Source organism: Talpa europaea (assembly GCF_964194135.1).
Source record: "Talpa europaea genome assembly, chromosome: 9".
Lineage (NCBI taxonomy): Eukaryota > Metazoa > Chordata > Mammalia > Eulipotyphla > Talpidae > Talpa > Talpa europaea.
In genome coordinates this window covers 94,633,176-94,653,363 of record NC_140076.1, presented here as the reverse complement: position 1 = coordinate 94,653,363, position 20,188 = coordinate 94,633,176, and the positions used below count along the sequence as shown (strand labels likewise).

Below are 20,188 nucleotides of genomic sequence, written 5' to 3'. Positions count from 1 at the left end.
GGCCAAGTGCTATTGTATCTTTTGTTCTTTTTTTTTTTTTTAATAGAGGCATGTTTTTTTTATTTATTTATTTGTTGTTTGTTTTGTTTATACATGCACTGGGTACAGTCAGAAGCGCGGGAGGGTGAGAGAATTAGAGAATTCGCCAGAGCCAGAGCGGGGAGCAGAGCAGGCAGAAGGACCAAAGTACACTGCTGAGGGGAGCAGTGGGCGGCAGGAGAGGTCTGCACGCCATGTGGGACCCTCCTCCTGTGGCCGGGGAGCAGCCGGGGATCGAACCGGCGCCGCAGAGGCCGCGGGCAGCTTCGCAACCCAGCGCTCAACCGCTGCGCCACTGGGGAGGCCCGTATCTTTTGTTCTTAACAATACTATAAATAATTATTTTTGACATTTCATAGGTAATATAAACATAGGCAGATCTTTAACTTTCATAAGGCACAAACCTAGTGACAGAGAGAGCTGTGATCCCAGGAAGTATCCAGACCCTTTGAATGACAAAGTGTGAATCATGACTCCCAACACAGCTCGTGATAAAAATATTAGGAAAAATTCAGCAGCAGTGAAGGTTCTGTGGTTTGAGGAAAGTACTATCAGGGCAAGATGCTTTTTGTTTGGTTTTTATTTTTTAGATTTATTTTTTGTTGAGGTAACATGGGTTTACAACCCTGTATATGATTTAGGGATGTAGGTTCACACCTCTTCGGATACACTTTACTAAACCATGTCCACCACCAAAGCACCCATAGTCTTCCATTATAGTTCATTGGTCCTGCTTTTTTCTTCTTTGCTCCCCTTTATCCTTCCCCTCTGGTAGCCTCAATTCTGCAGTCATATTTCTAAGGTTTTGTTTTGGTTTAGTTTTTGTCTGACCTTTTTATATTCTGTGAGTGAAATCATCCAGTATTTGTCTTTCTCCTTCTGACTTACTTTGCTTAGCATAATCCACTCCAGTTCCATATTGTGGCAGATGGCAGGATTTCATCTTTATGTAGCTGAGTAGTATTTCACTTTGTGTATATGCCCCATCTTGATTCTCTCATCCATTCTTGGGTACTTAGGTTGTCTTAGTAACTTGACTATTATAACTACTACTGCAGTGAATGTAGAAGTGCCTATCTCCCTTCAGATAAGTGGGTTTTCTTCAGATCATATGGCAGGTTTATTTTTAGTATTTTGAGTATTCACCATACTGTTTGCCATAGGAGCAGGATCACTCTAGTTTCACCAAAAGCACAGGTTTTTGTCCACACCTTGAACAATACCTGTTTCTGGTCTTTTTGATAGGGGCCATTCTCACAGGTGTGAAGTGGTATCTCATTGTGGTTTTGATTTGCATTTCTCTAAGTTGTGCATTTTTTTCATGCACCTTTTCACCACCTGTGTGTCTTCATCTCTATGTGCATATCTTCTGCCCATTTTTGATTGGGTTTTTTTTTAAATTAGTTATATGAGTTCTTGTAGATCTTGGATATGAGCCCATTATTGGATGTATGATGTGCAGATGTTTTAGTAACAGTTTTATTGTGCAGGCGCTTTTTACTTTGATGTAGTCCCTATTTTATTTGTTTTGTTTCCCTTCCTGCTGGAGTACCCAAAGACATCCCTAAAACATGTTTTGTCTGTTTTCTTCTACATAGTATATGGTTTCTGGTCATACATCCAGTCTTTCATTTTTACAATTTCTGTATATGATGTGAGATAGTGGTCCAATTTTTGTGACACCATTTATTGAAGAGTCTTTCCTATGTCCAATGTGTAGAGTTTTGGATACTTTATCTCTGATACCCAATGGGCACTACAATTTTACTCCAAGCCATGGGACTTTCTCATTGTAGTGTTCCTCTGGTTAACTGTTAGATGTTCTTCTTGTGAGTGAAGCAAGGAGTCTTCTCCATCCATGAGTTTTTAATTTTTCAGTAACCAGGAAAGACCCTATATCTAGAGATCATTTGATTTACCTGACAGATAAATCATTAAGAGTAATAGATTTGTTAGGTTGCCATGCAGTATACTACAGGGGCAGCAAATGGACCTCTGCCTGGAGAAAGGAGCCAACAGTTTTACATTGTGCAGTGTCTGCCATGATGGCCACAGGTAATAAATACCTCACTTTTATCTGACTTGGACATTGTCAAATGAAGAAAAGGATATTATAACCACCATAATGAGACCAAAATAAGACTTGCTTGTCTTATTTGTTTTTTCAAAATTTTCTTAGGAATCAAATATTTCAAAATACCGCCATGCAAGTTACCCTAAGAATTATCATACCAGAGAAATTAGCAGAAAACCCAGTCCAAGATGGCAACCTGATATTTTTGAGGTAGTTTAAGATCCTGTTCATTATGAAAGCATTTCTCCCAAGAGCGATTACAATAGGTCATGTATATAAATGAGAGGCAAACCTGCTATAATTAATCAAGAAATGACAGCTTCTGAGGCTTTCAAATTTTGAAGAAAGGAAAAACAAAATGATACTCTAGTGATGCTTAGCTGTGGGTTGTTATATTCAAAAGGACACCTACCAGGACCTATTTTTGACCAGTTAAAGGTGCAGAGAAGGTAACTGCTAAGGATAAAGAGATTGAAAGCAATCAGAGAGAAGTATAGGAATATTAAGAATCATTCAAATACAAAACAGTGATTCATAATTAAATAATCCATTTCTTTTCCTGCTATTTTGGGTTACTGCCAACTGATTTATTCTTTTCATAAACCATTCCCCTCCTTGTCCTATTTCATAATCTTTATATCTGCACAAGTTACATGCACCTTCACACCCACACTTCAGTTTCATGTTACTTTTTCTGAACCTTGAACTTACTTTGGTTTTATATGTAGTGTTCTCTGTTATTTGGCAGGTATCTTTAATTGATAGTTGTTTTGAACTGCAATAATTTTTTCTGACTCACCATAATTTATCCTTCACCTTCTCTACTCATATCCTTTCCTATCTGCCTGCTTGCCCATTTCCCCCCCCCCAAATAATATGTAATTATAATATGTAGAATGAAAGCAGGGTCAAAGGAAACAATGTGAGATTATAAAGCCACAAGTATTAGGAACTTTCAAAATTGAATTGATGTAATACATGCAAACATGTTTTTCATTTAGGAAAAAATTATAAGCATGAAGCATATATACATACATATAGCATTCTGTATACTCTGTATTTGGATTTTTATTTCTCTCCAAATTAAAACATAACCCTTGTGTGTTATATGTAGAGCCAGATGACCTTAGGTGATACACATTCCTTAGTAATTACATATTATAGGAGCCCTGCAGTGTTACTTCTTATATAACTCATATACAAAGTAGGAGAAGCGGGAAAACTATATATACCTAAATTTAGTTCTTTACATTTATTATAGTTGAATATATCTTTTGCAGAGTCTGTTCTGGCAATACATTTTATTGGAGCATAGAACTTCCTAGTCTTTTCTGAGATAGGCTGTAGTGAATTTTGAAATGTATATTAAGGTTCAGAAATGAAATGACTTCAGGACTACTCCATCAGTGAGTCCGCTTGGGTTTGAAATTAAAAGCAATGGGGCCTCCCTGGTGGCGCAGGCGGTTGACGCAGCACATGAAGCTGTCCACAGCCTCTGCAGTGCTGGTTCTATCCCCGCCGGCTGTGGAGCAACCCACAAGTTGTGGCAGACCTCTCCTGTCTAGCCCGCTGCTCCCCTCAGCAGTGTACTTCATCACTCTGCCTGTTCTGTTCCCCAATGTGGCTCTGGTGAATCTTCTCACCCTCCCGCACATCTGGCCTGTACCCTGGTTCTTGTATAAATAAATCTTTAAAAAAAAAAATTAAAAGCAAGCATTTTTGAATAATTCCAGTTTTTAGTCCTTACAACGTATTTAAAATCTTAAGTTTATCTAGACATAGAAGATAAAAACTCTTAAAATGATTTTTATAGTGTTTTTTAAAAAAAGTTCTAACCACCTTAATGTCAGAGAAAGAAAATATTCTCATTTCCACAGCTTCTTTACTCCTACTTACTTCCAAATATATAAGTTGTTCATACAAAGAGATATGTAGAATTATGCTGGACAGAATGTGCAATAAATTTTCTTTAGCCTAATTTTTGGCATGTGTTTTATTGATTATGTGTTGTATATTAAAGTAAGTAATTGCTATTGAAAACAGGTTTTATAGACCTAGATTTGTATTTTCCAATAGACAGCCACATGACTAGATTTTTTAATTGAAAAGAAGTTTTAATTAGAAACTGTTCCTCATTGGCATTGGACCATTCTAGACCATTTTTCTCAACATAAGGTCCTAATCAAAATCACCTGGATATTTGGTTTTTTTTTTTTAAATGCTAAATTTCTAGGTTCAACCCCAGATCCACTCAATCAAAGCCTATAAAGCAAGCACAGAAATCTATTATTTTCAAGTAGCATAGTGTAGTTTGAGGTCTTCTATTTGTTTATCAATGGGGAAGGGAAAGAATCTTCTAAAAGTAGATCTGTGAATGGGATATCAATGAAAAGATAGAGAGTTGAAGTGACATATAAGGTAGTCTTATAGGGATGGCCTACAGTGGGATGGAGCAATGTTTCAGACTATGTGGATTATCCCCAAATGCTTTCTCATGTATAAAAATCATGTGTAGTTCTCAAAACCAGGAGCACTCCAAGTGGTATAGTAATGAGTATACTGACCGAAGTAACTTTTTTGCTTAAATTAGTATTTGTATAAAATAGATTAGATAAACGTATTATTAAGCAGTAAACTACCTTGAAAACAAGTATCATGTTTTACTCATTTTGCCTCAGTACATATTTAGGTAACCAATAAATGTTGAACCAAAAAATTAATTCTTTAATTTTTCTAAACAGACTGGATTATGGACAGAGCTTGGAAAGATTGAGAATAATTTCTTAAAGCCACTCCATACAGGACTTAATATGTCAAAAGCACATTATGAAGCAGAAATTAAAAATAGCCAAGGTTGGTAATGTGTAATTTTGTTTTCATTAGGCTTAAAAATTAGCCAAATTTTACAACTGTTTGCTAATTTATCTTGTACTTGTCTGATTTAGAGGAATCAAGGAACCATGACAGCTAGGTCATTTTACTTACAATTAAAATGATTCTTCAGCAGCTTTATAAGCCAAGTTAACACTGAAATTGGATTAACAAAGAGTTAAAACCAAAGGGAACTACATTGTGGTTTAAAATTAAGTTCTGATTACGCATCTCGTGGTTTTGATTTTTGTTTTTGAACAAATATTTGTTTGACTATATATTTCCTTTGGTATGGGGTGGGCCATTCCCCCGCCCCTCTACCCTTAAGTAATAAATCTGTACAAATCAGGAAAAAGAACTTACACCAAAGTCTGCAATTCTACAGTAAATTTATATTGTTCATATAACTGATATTTCTATAGACATCCCTAGAAATTGTCTTTTCTAGTGCAATAGATAGAATTCTGATTATATAACTGATAAAAATTTATCAATCTTCATTCTTGCCCAACATGACAAAATGCTTTTCACCTCAAACATAATTTACATACTGTAGCATTTTGATACTCATTTTATTCTTATAGCTTGATTTTACACTTTAAATTAGTGAATGATGAAAGTAGTTTATAAATTTGTTTTAATGGTTAAGTGAGACCACATTGATATTTTTTTTTTCTCTTCCAGAAGTCCAGAAGTCCAAAGATCTTTGTTACGTAACTGTAGGTGGGGAAGAGATCCCTAATATGCCTCCAGAAATGCAGCTTAAGGTAGATAATAAAATTTTCCTAAGCTATTGTACAATGAAGTCATTTTGTTTAAAAGGCAACATTAATAATACTAATTTTTCTTGACATTGCAGGTTCTGCATTCAGCTCTTTTCACATTTGATTTGATTGAAAGTGTTCTGGCTCGAGTAGAAGAACTCATTGAAATAAAAACAAAGTCTACCTCTGAAGAAAGTATTGGGATAAAATGAAAACTCCTCCTCCTAAATAAAAACTAATAAAATACTGTTTTTTTATTATGATTCATTTAATACGTTTATTAAAAATTTTTTTGTGAAAATAGTTGTAGCTAGAAAACTAGATGTAGCTTTTCTCATGTATCAGTGTATTCCTTGGTTTAAAAAAAATTACCTACATGGTAAATAATGCCCGTCTATGTATGGGCATTGAAAATTGAGTACAAACTAAAAATTTCAAATAGTTGAATTGTTAACCAGTTGTGATTTCATAAACATGCAAATACACATTGGGTTCCAGCTGGATGCTTGTTATGTTTTAGAACCCCTGAAGTCAAATTGGAAATCACACCATTCTAAGAGAGTAGAGGTTTTAGGTTCAGGCCAGTTGATTGCTTTTCATTTCCCTCTTCCTCTACCTCAGTCTCATTACCACCTCTTCAACTGCGGGTACACTAGGAAAGCATCTGCAAAGACTAATTTTAGAAATGCTCGTTGCCCTTGTGGAAAAACTGAAAAATAGGGCTTTTCATTTAAGGGTCTTACGTAAAAAGTGCTGTATTTTTACTTAGTATTTGTCCAACTTTTATCATTAAGAAACCGGACCTCAGCTTTACACATGTATATGCCCATTTTTTCTAAACATTAAGGGAATTAAGCAAATCCTGAGAACAAAATCAGTTATATTTTATTTCAAATTTTTAAAGAATTTGATATATTTAAACATTATAATTTGTTTTAATATTCTAAAAACTTTTATAACTGATACTCTATTTTGAGTAAAATGAATCACTATTCAGGTTTATCTTTTGAAGTGTTTTCCAAACAGGACTTTGCTCAATGATGTAAGCTTTAGTTGTTGTCATTTTGTAGCAAATACTATCTATATGTGGTTTGGAGGTGACCTGAAAGACAGAAACATGCACCATTATAGAAATAAGTCCTTTTAGAGAGTTACTTAAAAAATTACCAACTTGTACATATCAACAAGTATCCACAACACTGTGTGCTAAATAATGAGTTATTAAAGTTACACAGGAAATTACCTGATCTCTGGTATTTCAAACATGAATGCAAAAAAGTAAAATATAACAATTGCTTTAATCTGTCCAAGAACAAGGCAAGCCTCAGTGCCTAGAGATATTGGGAGCACAGGCTTAAAGGCCTGAGACATAGGTAACTAGTGGGGAATCTTTCATAAAATAGTATGTGCTCTGACAGCTCACAACTACAGTCTAATCAATATCATTTGAAGGGAGATGGGCCTTCCTGGTGGTGCAAGGGGCTAAGTCTTAAGCATTATCAAGCTATTGGCAGCCACTGCAGCATGAGTTCAATCCCTAGGCAGGGAGCTAACCCACATAGGGCACAGCAGACCTCTCCTGTCTTGCCCACTGCTAGCCTCAGCAGTGTATTTCAGTAGATCTGTCTGTCCTGCTCCCTACTCTGTCTCTGGTAAATTCTCTCACCCCCTGCACCTCTGGCCTATTCCCCAACTCTTGTCTGTATAAATAAATAAAATCTTTTTTTAAAAAAAAAGAATTTGAAGGAGATTTAATAACTTATTAAGCCCCAAACAACATATATATGGCCAAGTGCTGTTCTGATCCAAAATGAATCATCATACCACCAAAAGTAAATTAAGAAAAGAGGATGACTTTAGGCTTAGGAAACAGCTGCATGAAATAGCAACTTCTCTGAGGAACAGAACAGTAAAGTGTGTAAGCACAGGCATGTGCATTTTAAAATCAAGAACTTTAAAGTGTATTTATTGTGTTTGCATATATGTTGTTTCCTCAAGTGACTCACCTTAGCTACAGTGCACATAAGATTAATGGCATTTACTGTGTTATGTACTGGAAGTATCCGTAAGTTACTACCCAGGAATCTGAAAAACAGTTAATTAAATAGATCATATAACAATGATAGCTGTTATTTTAAATGAGTGAAAGATAAACCTCATCATTTGTCCATTCATGCTCTTATACCACAAAGGATTTCTATGGCTTTTCAGCCAGAACTAAATTGACTGAAAGTGTTCAATTTTGGTTGATCTTGCAAAAGAATCCCATAAACTAGCATGAACTCTAGAACTTGTCCCCTTGATTCATAGGATAACAACGTACCCTTCATTTTCATGGGTTAACATTATAAAGTTTATCTTTTGGCAAAACAGTCACCTGTCTAAAAGAATTAACTGAAATAACAACTTAAGAAAAATAGGTAGTGCTGTTCTTCGTACCTCTGCTGAATCCTGAACATCAATTTCCATTCCTCCAGCCCATGGAGGGCAGCACACAGAACCAAAAAGCTATTCTGGTGAGTGTTAATAAACTTCGTAATTTTGGCTAGAAATATTTCTTCAGTTGATGTAAAGCATTCTTTAGTATCCATCAGTAAAAATGCAACTCCTAAGAAAGGTGAATTTAACATGTCACTTCTCTATTTTTTTTGTAAACTCAGTAAAATCACCCCCCCCCAAAAAAAAGCTAAAATATAGCTATCAGAACTAAATCCATAAGGAGAAAACACAATATTCTTAAACAGGGCCTTCCTCTGCAGCACGAGTTCAATCCCCGGCCAGGGGGCTACCCACATGGCGCATCAGACCTCTCCTGACTTGCCCACTGCTCCCCTCTGCAGTGTATTTCAGTCAATCTGCCTGTTCTGTTCCCCACTCTGTCTCTGGTGAATCCTCTCACCCTCCACACCTCTGGCCTGTACCCCAGTTCTTGTATGCATAAATAATCTTAAAAAAATTCTTAATAGTTGAGGTAATTCTTTGAAGTGCTTTGTGTAAGACATTCTAATTATCACAGGGGAAAAAACTTACTAAGTAGCCATTTCTTTTTTCCAGCTAAAGTCACTGTCCACATTGATGTGTTTGTATTGATATACAGATTTTTGACTAATGAATACTGTGATGCTGGCCTCTACTGAATTCTGGGGAGGTGCGTGTGTTTTATTTTCATTTTAGCTCCAAAGCAAGCAGTTTTTATCATCTACTTGACCCTGCTGATACCATGAGTTCACCAATAGTAATCTAAAAAATTGTTTTTTAGTCACATGCACCGCTTTTGCAGCAGTAACAAAGTTTTACACATCTGCCTCTTCCAAAATTAACACCTTAAGCTTATCACTTGATTGCAAAGTACCAGCTTACTGAATTTATTATATATTTTGTAAGAAATTTAATCAAGGCAGTTAGCAGATATACTGTACCAGAAAGAGAATATATAATCGATCCATTTTCCACTGAATCTGAGTATCGAACTCTGTGGCTTCGATTTTCTAGTGCAATTGCGACTTCAGAATTCTTTTAAAGAAAGTTAAGAAATACAAACTTAATATAAGCTTATAACCATTTTTTAGTAAAGCTAATTGAAATGTTTTATAACAATAAATTTTATAACTATACCACTTAAAAGACTGGATTATCAAAAATACTAAAGGTGACGTCTGGAGGAAGAAAAACAAAAATTTAGTTAGCTCTACTGATATACACTGATTGTAGGTTTGGAAATGAGTTCTGTACTATAGTTTTAAGAGAGAGAAATTAAGGGGAGTATTAAAGAACTGTAAGAACCAATGCAACTGCAAACTTTTTGTTAAAAAACTTGAAGATAGGTGCTTCCCTGGTGGCACAAGGGGTTAAGCAGCAGCACTATGAAGATACCCGTGGCCACTGAAGCAAGAGTTCGATTCCTGGCCAGGGAGGTGACCCACATAGTGCAGCAGACCTCTTCTGTCTCGCCCACTGCTTCCCTCAGCAGTATATTTCAGTCAATCTGCCTGTTCTGTTCCCTACTCTGTCTCTGGTGAATCCTCTTACCCACACACTTCTGGCCTGTACCCCAGTTCTTGTATGTATAAATAAATCTTTAAAAAAAAGAAAACTTGTAGATAAGATTCTGACAGGCATTAATGTATACCTGGAAGGTAGGTGTAGTGTTTCTTGGATGGTTGATAGAACTATGAAGTTCCAGACACAGAATACTGCACAGTAGATGACCAATTCTCCAATTCACCTGTTTACATTACTGCAATTTTTTTGTATACTTTAAAAATGTTTTAAGCCTTAGGTTAGCTAGAAAACATGTATGAAGACAGTAGCAAGACTTCTGGCTTAAATACTGACCATTTTAAAAATCTCATTTGCTATTCCACTCAATCACCCCATATAACCCGAAACACAAAAATATAAGTAGTTAATAGTGTTTCCCAGATGGCTAAACTCAAGGTGGTCTTTCTCAAGTGAATAAAAATACCTTAAGTATTATACCTCACAACATCTATAATTTAAGAACACAGCCTAAAATGATGTATAAAACAGATGCTTCCTCTCCTTCCTAAAAGTATTTTATGCCACTCAAAGAGATCCTAAGCTAGAGTTTAACTATGGCCCTTCTGAATTTTCTGCGGTTGTAAAATTACACAATGCTTTTTTTTTTTTTTAAAGATTTATTTATCTATTTATTTATACAAGCACTGGGTATAGTCAGAAGCACGGGAGGGTGAGAGAATTCACCAGAGCCATAGCGGGGAGCAGAGCAGGCAGAAGGACCAAAGTACACTGCTGAGGGGAGCAGCGGGCGTCAGGAGAGGTCTGTGCGCCACGTGGGACCCTCCTCCCGTGGCTGGGGAGCAGCCGGGATAGAACCGGCGCTGCAGAGGCTGCAGGCAGCTTCTCAACCCAGCACTCAACCGCTGCACCACCAGGGAGGCCCCAAACACAGTGCTTCTAATAATGGCAGACTAAGCAGTTTAGGCCAGCCCTCCAGTTGAAGGCATCTAGAAAAGCTGGACAATTTAAAAAATTTCCTTGAATGCATCAAAGAGCTAGTAGAATAGTGAAAAATTACAAAGCCAAGATCTATACAGAAATTCAAAGATATAAGCCCAGCATTTAGGCCATTTCTTCCCTGAGGGCATCTGCCAATGCAGGAAGAGACAGATGAGAGGCTGAACAAAGCTTGTGACAAAAGTAAAACAGCTCTCCCAGGAACTGTATAGTCTAGCATCAAACCATTTCAATCCTGAAATTCTATTAAGGTGATACTGTATTACTAGTGCTCCCAACACCTTGCAAAAGCACTTCCTAGAGCAACCTTTCTCATGCAGATCTTCTCATTTGAACTGCAGAATAAAGAAAATCATTTGAATGACTATACTTTCAATTTTCTGTTATGTATCATTCTACATACAGAGAAGGTTAAGTCCATGTATTATATACAATAAGTGCCTTAAGTCCTGGGTTGTCAGATTGCACTAATATACAGAACATTCACATGAATTTCAGATAAACCTAAGTTTTCAATATTACTATATCCCATGCAATATTTGGTACATATTTATTCTAAATTCATTATTTTATTGAAACGCAAATTTAACTGAATGTCTTATATTTAATCTGGTAATCATATTTTAGGGCTTTGAAGGCTTTTAACTCTCTGGCAGAACTAAGGCTTCCCAAATTATGACTAATTTTTTTCACACAAAAAACCAAACCAAAAACACAAATTCTAGGTCACAAATTTTATTAGCATTTTTTCAAATACAAATTCCAATATACATGAAAAGTAATCAGACATACAAAGAGGCAAGATTACATGAAAGAGAACCATCAGAAATGAAAGGCAATAAAACTGAGAGCAGATCTGTATAGAATTATAAACAGACCAATCAGGTTTGACAGCCTCGAAAAGCATTCAAGGTTTTTGAGGCAACTGAGAACTGTAAATGGACTAATCTTATCAGAGCTTGACTTGCACCAATCAAACCAATCAGGCTTGAAAGGTGGGGACCCTGAAGAGGATATAGCCAGAGCAACAGCTAGCTTGATCCACTCATCAGAACCTTCACATACAGACTCATTGGGACTCCTGGAAAGACTTTCACAGAGACATTCCCAGACTTCAAAACCTCTGCAGACCTTTGCAGAAACCTGACCACTGCACCTGCCTCCAGCCCTGCCCCTAATATTGCCTGTAGAGAGCACCATCAGCCTGTGCTCAGTGTCTCTGAGTTGTTTGCTACTGGCTAATGCCAAGAGCTTTCAAAGTTTTAATCCTGTCTCTGGCACTCCTGTCTGCTGACTGGTGCTGGCCAGCACTGCTGACCTGTGTCTGGCCACTTCAGCGAGCTGTCCACCTCTCCTGATCCTCCAGTACTACCTCCTGGTGCTGCTGCATCCAGCAATAACTGGTCCAGCATGCAGTCCTGTCCAGTTCAGCCTTGGGACTGCTGCTGTTAGTTGCTGTGGTGTAACTTCAGCAGTGCCTCTGTGATCACCTCCAACTGCCACTGTGAGTTGGAGCTTAGTCCACCACTTATCATGTGCCCCCTGCTTGGAGGCTCTTGTCAAAGGCACCGTGCCATCTTGCATAAGCAGCCTCTGTTTTGGACTAGTGGACACTGCAGATGCTATCTGGGGCAGAACAGCTGACCACTGATGGTCTTAGAAACCCTTTCCTTCTTCCCAATCTCCCCTTTGTTAGTAAATGCTGCAGGAGGCATTGTTGCCCCAGCCAGATAGGATACTGACAAGCAGCTAAGAGAAAGGGCCTCACACCGTGGGACTGAAGATCTGACATCCCTTTGCTTTTTGTTCTTGGTCATAGAGAAAAATTTATCAAAAAGTATATTAGGCAATTAATTATATGTATCAGCACACTAAGTAAATGGCACGGAAAATTGTTTAGAAATTAGTTGCTGGGGGCCTCTCCGGTGGCGCAGTGGTTGAGCACTGGGTTGCGAAGCTGCCCGCAGCCTCTGCAGCGCCGGTTCGATCCCCGGCTGCTCCCCGGCCACCAGAGGAGGGTCCCACATGGCGCGCAGACCTCTCCTGCCGCCCGCTGCTCCCCTCAGCAGTGTACTTCGGTCCTTCTGCCTGCTCTGCTCCCCGCTATGGCTCTGGTGAATTCTCTCACCCTCCCGCGCTTCTGACTGTACCCAGTGCTTGTATAAACAAAAAAAAAAACAAATATATATTTAAAAAAAAAAATTAGTTGCTGGGCCGTTTGGCCCACTTGACAATGGGAGATGGTTTGTTGTGCATGCCTGACAAGCAATCCAGCACAAGTTGTAGTGGGTCCTTCTTTTGCCTTCTTTTGAAGTTTCTTGGGAAAGTTTTTAAATGAAGCTATTTGAGTTAGGAGTTTCTAGGTAGAAAAAGTTCTGATAGCTGAGTAGTAGCCGGTCCCCGGCTGAAGGCCACACGAATAAAAAAAGTCTTTTCTTGCTTAGGCTTTGGCTGATAGGGATGTACTGGCGGCTATCTACTGTCTTATGTTATTGTTTAGCTGAAACAATGAGTTTTAGTGTAAGGCTTAGTTTTTTATTAACCTTGAAGTCTGCCTTCTTACTGAGAGCACGTAGTGGCCAAAAGCCTATGGAAAAAGAGATGCACTGATTGTTTCTGCTTTGTTTCTATGCACATGATAATGTAATCTCACTGCTTGCAAAAAATAACCTGCTGAGCTTCTAGAGAAAAGATACTAACACCTCACCAAGTGTCAGTGTCTCCTCATTCTACCTCATCCCCTTCCCCTTAGCCCTTCTGTTTTCGCCGACGCCGTCTCATCCTTTCAGGAACCCCTGACACGACATTTTGCCAGAGGCTGGTCCCCAGCAAGTAAACCCTGTTGTTGCTGCACCCTAAGCCTGAATAAGCCTGAGTAGTATCCTTATAATTATGACCACACATGTAAGAACCCACAGTGACCTGTTCTCCACCTTGGCACCGTTTCAGTTTCTCTGAAATCATGGAAAGCAACCCTTTTCTCTCTGCTACCTCTGCCCAACAGGCCAAACTGATCACATTAATGCAGACATATCAACTAGTTCAGGGAAAGACAGACAGCATTTATACAAATGGCACATACGCATTTGGAATCACACATGATTTCAAGACAAAGTTATACAGCAGTGTTACTTAAACTCAACTGGCTGAACCATTAAAAATAAGCAACAAGTGAATCTGCACTGCTTAAAGTTGCACGCCGCCCAGGCCCCCCACACCCACTCAGCTGGGCCGCTCATCCTCGCCCCCTCCAATCTGATGCTGCCACCATCCAACCTGGCCATCTGGCTTTAGGTGCTCTGGAAGACCATTTGCTTTTCTCATTCACTCATCTGCCAGGAATAGACTTGCCACTGGTGCTTCGGCCTCCAATTCACTGAGAAAAGTAAATATTCCACTATGCATCTAGAAGCGGGGTCCCCCCACCAAGTCCCAACCCAGTGTTCATCAGCTGGGACTTGGCTCTGGATTTTGCTATGTTCCTTCCCGCCAATTGCTTGGAAGTTAAGACGGAAGCAGAGTTCGGAAAGAAGAGGATAATGTTTGCATCGGGGCTGATTTGCACATCCTTTGCAGGAAGAAGAGAATTCAAGAGAGAAGGGTTGCTGCAAATCTATCATGGAATTCAGATGTATTCTAAGCCTGCTGGAGTGACCATATTTCTAAGAGCTGATGGAGGCCAGGGGTCAGAGTGGCGGTGGTTCCTAGCCCTTGCTGCAGGCACCCAATGGCAGGCAGCATGGGGAGTCCAACCCCTGCGAAACCCTCATCTCGCAGGTACATGTTGTCTCTGGATCAGATCAAAGCCATGTGAAACACCAATGAGTACACAGAGGGACTCACTGTGGTCCCAAGACCTGGGCTGAAGCCTTCACCTTTCCTCTCCACAAAGCACAAACACTAACTGCTGGCTGAAGCCAATGACTGTTACAGGTGTCGTCTCCTAGAAGGTGGTGCTGATGAGGGTAGATAGCCCCAGGGGGGATGCGAACAAAGTGCCTGTGGTGGTAGAGACGCTGATTAGAAATATAAGGGACTGCAGCAGCAGCCCCAGGATTGAGCATTGGGGTGATCAGCCACTTCTGCTTCCACCATACCAATTTTCCAGAAGGTTGTTGCAGGACTCTGAAAGACATGCAGAGACTTCTAGCAGCCAATCTCTGAAGAAAACATCAGAGGCTTTGCAAGTAGCCAAGTGACTGAAACTGTTCCCAGCTTTGCTGCTGTTAGAGCCTGGAAAGAAAAGGAAAAGACACCTCGCTGAGCTGCATATGGGCCATGTGTCAGGTTGTTCAGCTACTGCAGCTGCTGCTGATTGTCTGGTGCTGTGATGGCACATCTCAGCAGCAACGATGAGCATCTCCTGTTGTGTCTTCTGCATATCAAGAGCTGTATCTTGGCCTATACTTTGGCTGCCACATACTCCAGGTCCTCAGTGACAGGAAGATGCCATCTTGGGAGCATTTGTGTTTAGGACTATAAAACACCGGACACTGCTTTGGGTGAGATCGATGGCCATTTGTGGCCTCAGCGACTCTTTGTTTTTCCTTGTTTGTTAAATAAATCCCATTATTGTTGTTCTCTGAACTTGAGTAGTCTTGCAATTGTGCATGCTGGTGAAGAACTCAGACAGTGACCAGTAAACTATTTGGGCACTGTCCTTGGCCAGTTTTAGTGCTCACTGCCACTCTGTATCAACATGAGAGACTCAATGGTCTGCCTGAGCACTGCCAGCCTCCCAGGCTCCAACACTTACAGGTCCATTCTTCTGCACAAGTCCCTCTGTCCAGGTCCAGCTTGGGGTCTTGTTGCAGTATGAGGGCGCGTACCAGCAGCAGTTCCTCAGAACAGACTATTGAGATCATCCTTCTCAGTACCTGTTGCTGATGGTATAATCCAGGTGCAGTCCAAATCAGAGCTCAAACTAGGTGAGCAAAAGCCACTAAGCAAGGAAGATTTGAGCCTGCATGCCCACAGGCATGAGGACTGTGGCAAGTATAAGTGCAAGGAGTACACCTCCCCAGGCCTCTGCCATCAATGGATCTACGACAAGCAGTGCCTTTGCTCAGCCCATCACGTAAATGAATATGGGACCTTTGTGAAAGGTCTCTCCTATTACTGTTCTAATGATGACGAGGATAATTGTGCTGACAACCTGTGTTCTTGCAGCCAGTCTCACTGTTGTACAGGTTGGTTGGCCCTGGGTGTCATGTCCCTCTTTTTGCCTTGTTTATGGTGTTACCTTCCAGACAAGGGTTACTTTAAATGGGTTGTTATGACCAGTTAACAGGCCTGGATGCTACTGTAAAAACTCAAACACAGTTTGTTGCAAAGTTCCCACTGTCTTGCCCCAAAACTCTGAAAAAACAACATAGCATCATTAATTGGGAATATTACAGTAATGGGATTGTTTTTTTTCTTTTTTAACACACACATGCAACCGACTAAATAATTAGAATCTTAGCACTAAAATAGAGGATTAGAATATTCTTTGTTATATGCAGTGAAACGCCTTTTGTTCACGTACCATTTTAACTGATATGCTTGTTAGAGCACAGCTAATGGAACTCAAAAGTATGGGAATACACAAGTTGGAGACCCACATGTTGCATAAGCTACAACAGCTCACACCTAGGCAAAGTTTTTGTTTGTGAATAATACTTGCAAAAATTGTAAGTTAGCAAATGACTTTTTTCCATTGTTTTCTCCAGAAATAATGTGCTATAATTTTGTATATACAATAACATTTGCAACTATGAAAAACAAGTCATGCCATACTACATGGCACAGTCACAACATATTTTACTAACATGTTGTACATTTGGAAAAATGTCAATCATTCAGTATGTTTTTAGATTGTATTTTGCCTTACAGAACGCTTTTATTGTAAGACTGATTTCCCTTTGGACTTTATTATATAGTCACAGTAAAAATCTTTATTTTCTAATTTTTTCAACATATTGTTCAGTGTAAAGGATATTTATGTGAAGCTTTATTATTATATAAAAATACTTTCTTATAAAATACTTTCTTATTTTGTAAAAAAAGAATATTTTAAGAGGCATCTTACAAATTTTGCCCCTTTTATGAGGATGTGATAGTTGCTGCAAATAATGGGTTTACAGAAACATATGGTCCATATAAAATAGAAAATATACTAATGTTTGACAAAAAAACATATAAGCAAGCAACGAGTCCTTGACCTTTTGGATATTATACAAAACCCCAAATCTTGAGCAATAAAATAAATGCCCTATTTTCAAAAACTGATGTCCCAGATAGCAGAGGCAGCTATCCTGTTGATACTGCTACTAAGACTACCCTCTTAAACTACTTCTAATTATCCTGTAATATTACACCAAACCCAGCATCGTAATTTATAAGATTTACCACTTAAAGTTCAAACACTTGCTTCCAATATAAAACAAGGTAATCTGCTAAACTAAAGGTGGAAATTCACAGTAAAGAACCTTTGGTGTGGTGCCAAGGGTTGCCCTGTATCTTGCATGTTTCCCACTGAGTCCAAATTTTTGAACTCTCCTTCCAATGTCCCTTGCTTCTTTTTAACTGGATGCTATACTGAGACCATAATCTCATTTGTGCAATCAGGAATAATTCACCTTTGGTCCTGGTATGATCCCAGTTTGGAGTAAAGTGTAACCTCAGCAATTATACCTTTTGGCTCCCATTACCTTTCACTGAGACTCTTGTCCTAATGCACCAAATAAAACCTCAGGTAATGTTTCAACTCCTTTGTGCTTCATACTCTAAAACCAACAGGGCAAAATGCAGCTTGAGGCAGCATTAAAAATCTTAAAAGTCTTATTCTTGCCTCTCTTCTTCCTACATGGAACATTCATTTGTTCCATTCATTCATTCTAGATGTTATCTAGTGTCCATCAGATAAATACCAGGGCAATGGAGAATTCCTGTTGGCTGAGGATTTAAAAACAGTTGTGGGCCTCCCCTGGTGGCACAGGCAGTTGAGCGCAGCGCTGTGAGGCTGTCCGCAGCCTCTGCAGTGCAGGTTCGATCCCAGCTGGCCGGCGAGATACACACATGGCGTGGCAGACCTCTCCTGTCTCGCCCGCCTCCCTCTCCTCAGCAGTGTATTTCAGTCAGTCTGCCTGTTCTGTTGCTCGCTCTGTCTCTGGTGAATACTCTCACCCTCCCGCACATCTGACCTGTACCCCAGTCCTTGTATGCATGAATATTTAAAAAAAAATCAAAAATTAAAAAAATAAACAGTTGTGGGTTGACCAACTGCCTTCAGAGAGTCAAATTCCCATCCCTACCCCTCCAAACTGTAGGTTGATAGCTTCCTCCCAATGCCAGTAAAGCTAGACATAGCTGTTGTCTATCTCTCAAAAATCCTTAAGTGATACAGATGTACATATGTATGAGTGTTTCTGGAATTTTCTAACATCTCTATTAGAAGAGGCTGGAAGAGAAAAAAAGGGGAAAAAAAGAACTTTAGAATATTTCCAAATTTCAAATATTTAGGGAAGATACTGAAAATGGATGCAGTAAAGTTTATAATTTATCTTTCATATACATTTAGCTTTTGTAGTTGATGAAACATTTGATTTTGTATAATCAAGATAAAGATACATTAATATGTTGTTCTATTGCTTTTAATTAAATTAGAGGCCCAAATGCCTCTTTACCTTAAGTGATGAACTAATAATGATGGTGGTTGTCCATTTTATTTTTTCTTTTCCATCACTTTCAGCCATCTGTCTGTCTTTGGATCAACCAGTTTCTAATGGTGCCACAACCTGAGCAAAAATAAGAGCACATGAAATGTTTGATAAATGAGTAAAAAAGAGAGAAATTAAACTAGGGAAATGTAGACATTCCAAAGAGTAACTGAAAGTCAAAATCTGACATGGAAAAAATCCCTACTGTAATGCATTAAGGTTTTCAATACTATGTTTCCTATTAATTATTAAAAGCAGTGGTACCAAGAACTATGAAAGGTCTGAGATTATAACCTATTTAAAAGCTAAAAAGTTAGCCTGCCAGAGTTTCATGGATACAGCAAAAAACAAGACTCTTTGAGTTAGAGACAAAAGATAATTATATACTCACAGCTATAAGAGTATCATTTTCCTGCAACAATTTCCTGAATCCAATTCCCACAGGGTGATGGGAGCAAAGGCCAGATAAAATCAGCATACACATCCTGATGTGCATGACTCCCAAGCTTAGGAACCCCCAATCTTTTATAATGGGCCACAAGCAAATCTGCTTTCTGTTCTAGATAGAACTACTATCTCTAACTTATATAGTCATTTACTATACAAACATCCTTGAAAAGATAGTTTAGGGGTATGGCTAGGATACTTGCGTTTCTAACAAGTACACTGTTGATGCTGGTCTGGGATTACACTTTAATAACCACCCCACTAAGAGAAGGAAGAACATTTCAGGTAACAGCAAGCACTGAACACTAGCAACCAAATGAGTAAGGGGCCTCCCTGGTGGTGCAAGGGGTTAAGCACCGCACTATGAAGCGATCTGCAGCCTCTGCAGCATGAGTTCGATCCCCATCCAGCCAGGGAGCTACTGCCCCCATGGCACAGCAGACCTCTCCTGACTCGCCAGATGCTCCCCTCAGCAGTGTATTTCAGTCAGTCTGCCTGTTCTGTTCCCCATTTTGTCTCTGGTGAATCCTCTCACCTCCCGCGCCTCTGGCCTGTCCCCCAGCTCTTGTATGCATAAATAAATAAATCTTAAAAAAAAATTAGAGATAAACATCCCTCATGAAAAAAGACCTGAAAGTCCTTAACTAAGTATCAGCACCCTGAATCCAGAAATATATAAATAGAATTATAGACCTTTTAGAAGGGTAGGAAGGAGAAAAGGGGGATAAAGACCCAATGGAGTATGGTGGAGGATTATTGGTGCTTTGATGATGGGTGTGGTGTGGTAACATGTATTTGAAGAAGTGTGAAGCTATACCCCTAAATCACATACAGGGTTGTAAACCAATGTTACCTCAATTTTAAAAAAATGATACAATTTTTAAAAAGAATTAAAGACCTTTAAGCCCAAGTAGAATTTATGGTAGGAATGCAAGATTGGTTCAAGGTTCAAAAATAAATAAGAGTAATATATCAATACTAATAAAATAAAGGACAAAACATTACATGATCACCTGATTAAATGCAGAAAAAGTATTTGCTAAAATTTAATACAGTCATAACAACACACTCAACAAATCTACAAGGAAATTTCAGCCTAATACAAGGCATCTGCTTTTTTAAAAAAAACTCCAGCTAATATCATACTTATGGTGAAAGAACTCATTGTTTTCATCTAATGTTCTGAAATAAGGTAAAGATACCTGCTATGGACACTTTATATTTCAAATATACTTTGGGAAGGAAATGAAAATTACCTATATTTACAGATGGCGTGAATCTGTATTAGAAAGTCC

The 20,188-nt window shown here is 38.8% G+C and overlaps 2 protein-coding genes and 1 pseudogene across 5 annotated transcripts in view; 2 read left to right on the top strand and 1 right to left on the bottom strand.

Annotated features, from left to right (window-relative positions):
* Positions 1 to 5,960, top strand: part of GLMN (glomulin, FKBP associated protein) — a gene marked incomplete at both ends in the record, with an annotated part of 28,106 nt that extends 22,146 nt beyond the window's left edge. For all 3 annotated transcript variants that reach the window (XM_084243079.1, XM_084243080.1, XM_084243078.1), the window contains 3 exons: positions 4,855 to 4,966; positions 5,669 to 5,751; positions 5,844 to 5,960. In XM_084243079.1, the coding sequence (XP_084099205.1) occupies positions 4,855 to 4,966; positions 5,669 to 5,751; positions 5,844 to 5,960 (312 nt within the window). The remainder of the gene's footprint in view (positions 1 to 4,854; positions 4,967 to 5,668; positions 5,752 to 5,843) is intronic.
* Positions 5,961 to 6,715: 755 nt separating this feature from the next.
* LOC311176787 (protein SPO16 homolog) lies at positions 6,716 to 18,482 on the bottom strand (the record flags this gene model as incomplete). The annotated part of the gene is made up of 5 exons (XM_084242429.1): positions 6,716 to 6,850; positions 7,755 to 7,833; positions 8,188 to 8,356; positions 9,168 to 9,261; positions 18,414 to 18,482. 5 exons carry the CDS (start codon positions 18,480 to 18,482, stop codon positions 6,716 to 6,718), a joined length of 546 nt encoding a protein of 181 aa, XP_084098555.1.
* On the top strand, positions 14,419 to 16,121 carry LOC311178017 (protein sprouty homolog 2-like; annotated as a pseudogene). The gene is made up of 2 exons: positions 14,419 to 14,621; positions 15,422 to 16,121. The product of its transcript is annotated as a protein sprouty homolog 2-like (transcript).
* Positions 18,483 to 20,188: the final 1,706 nt, after the last annotated feature.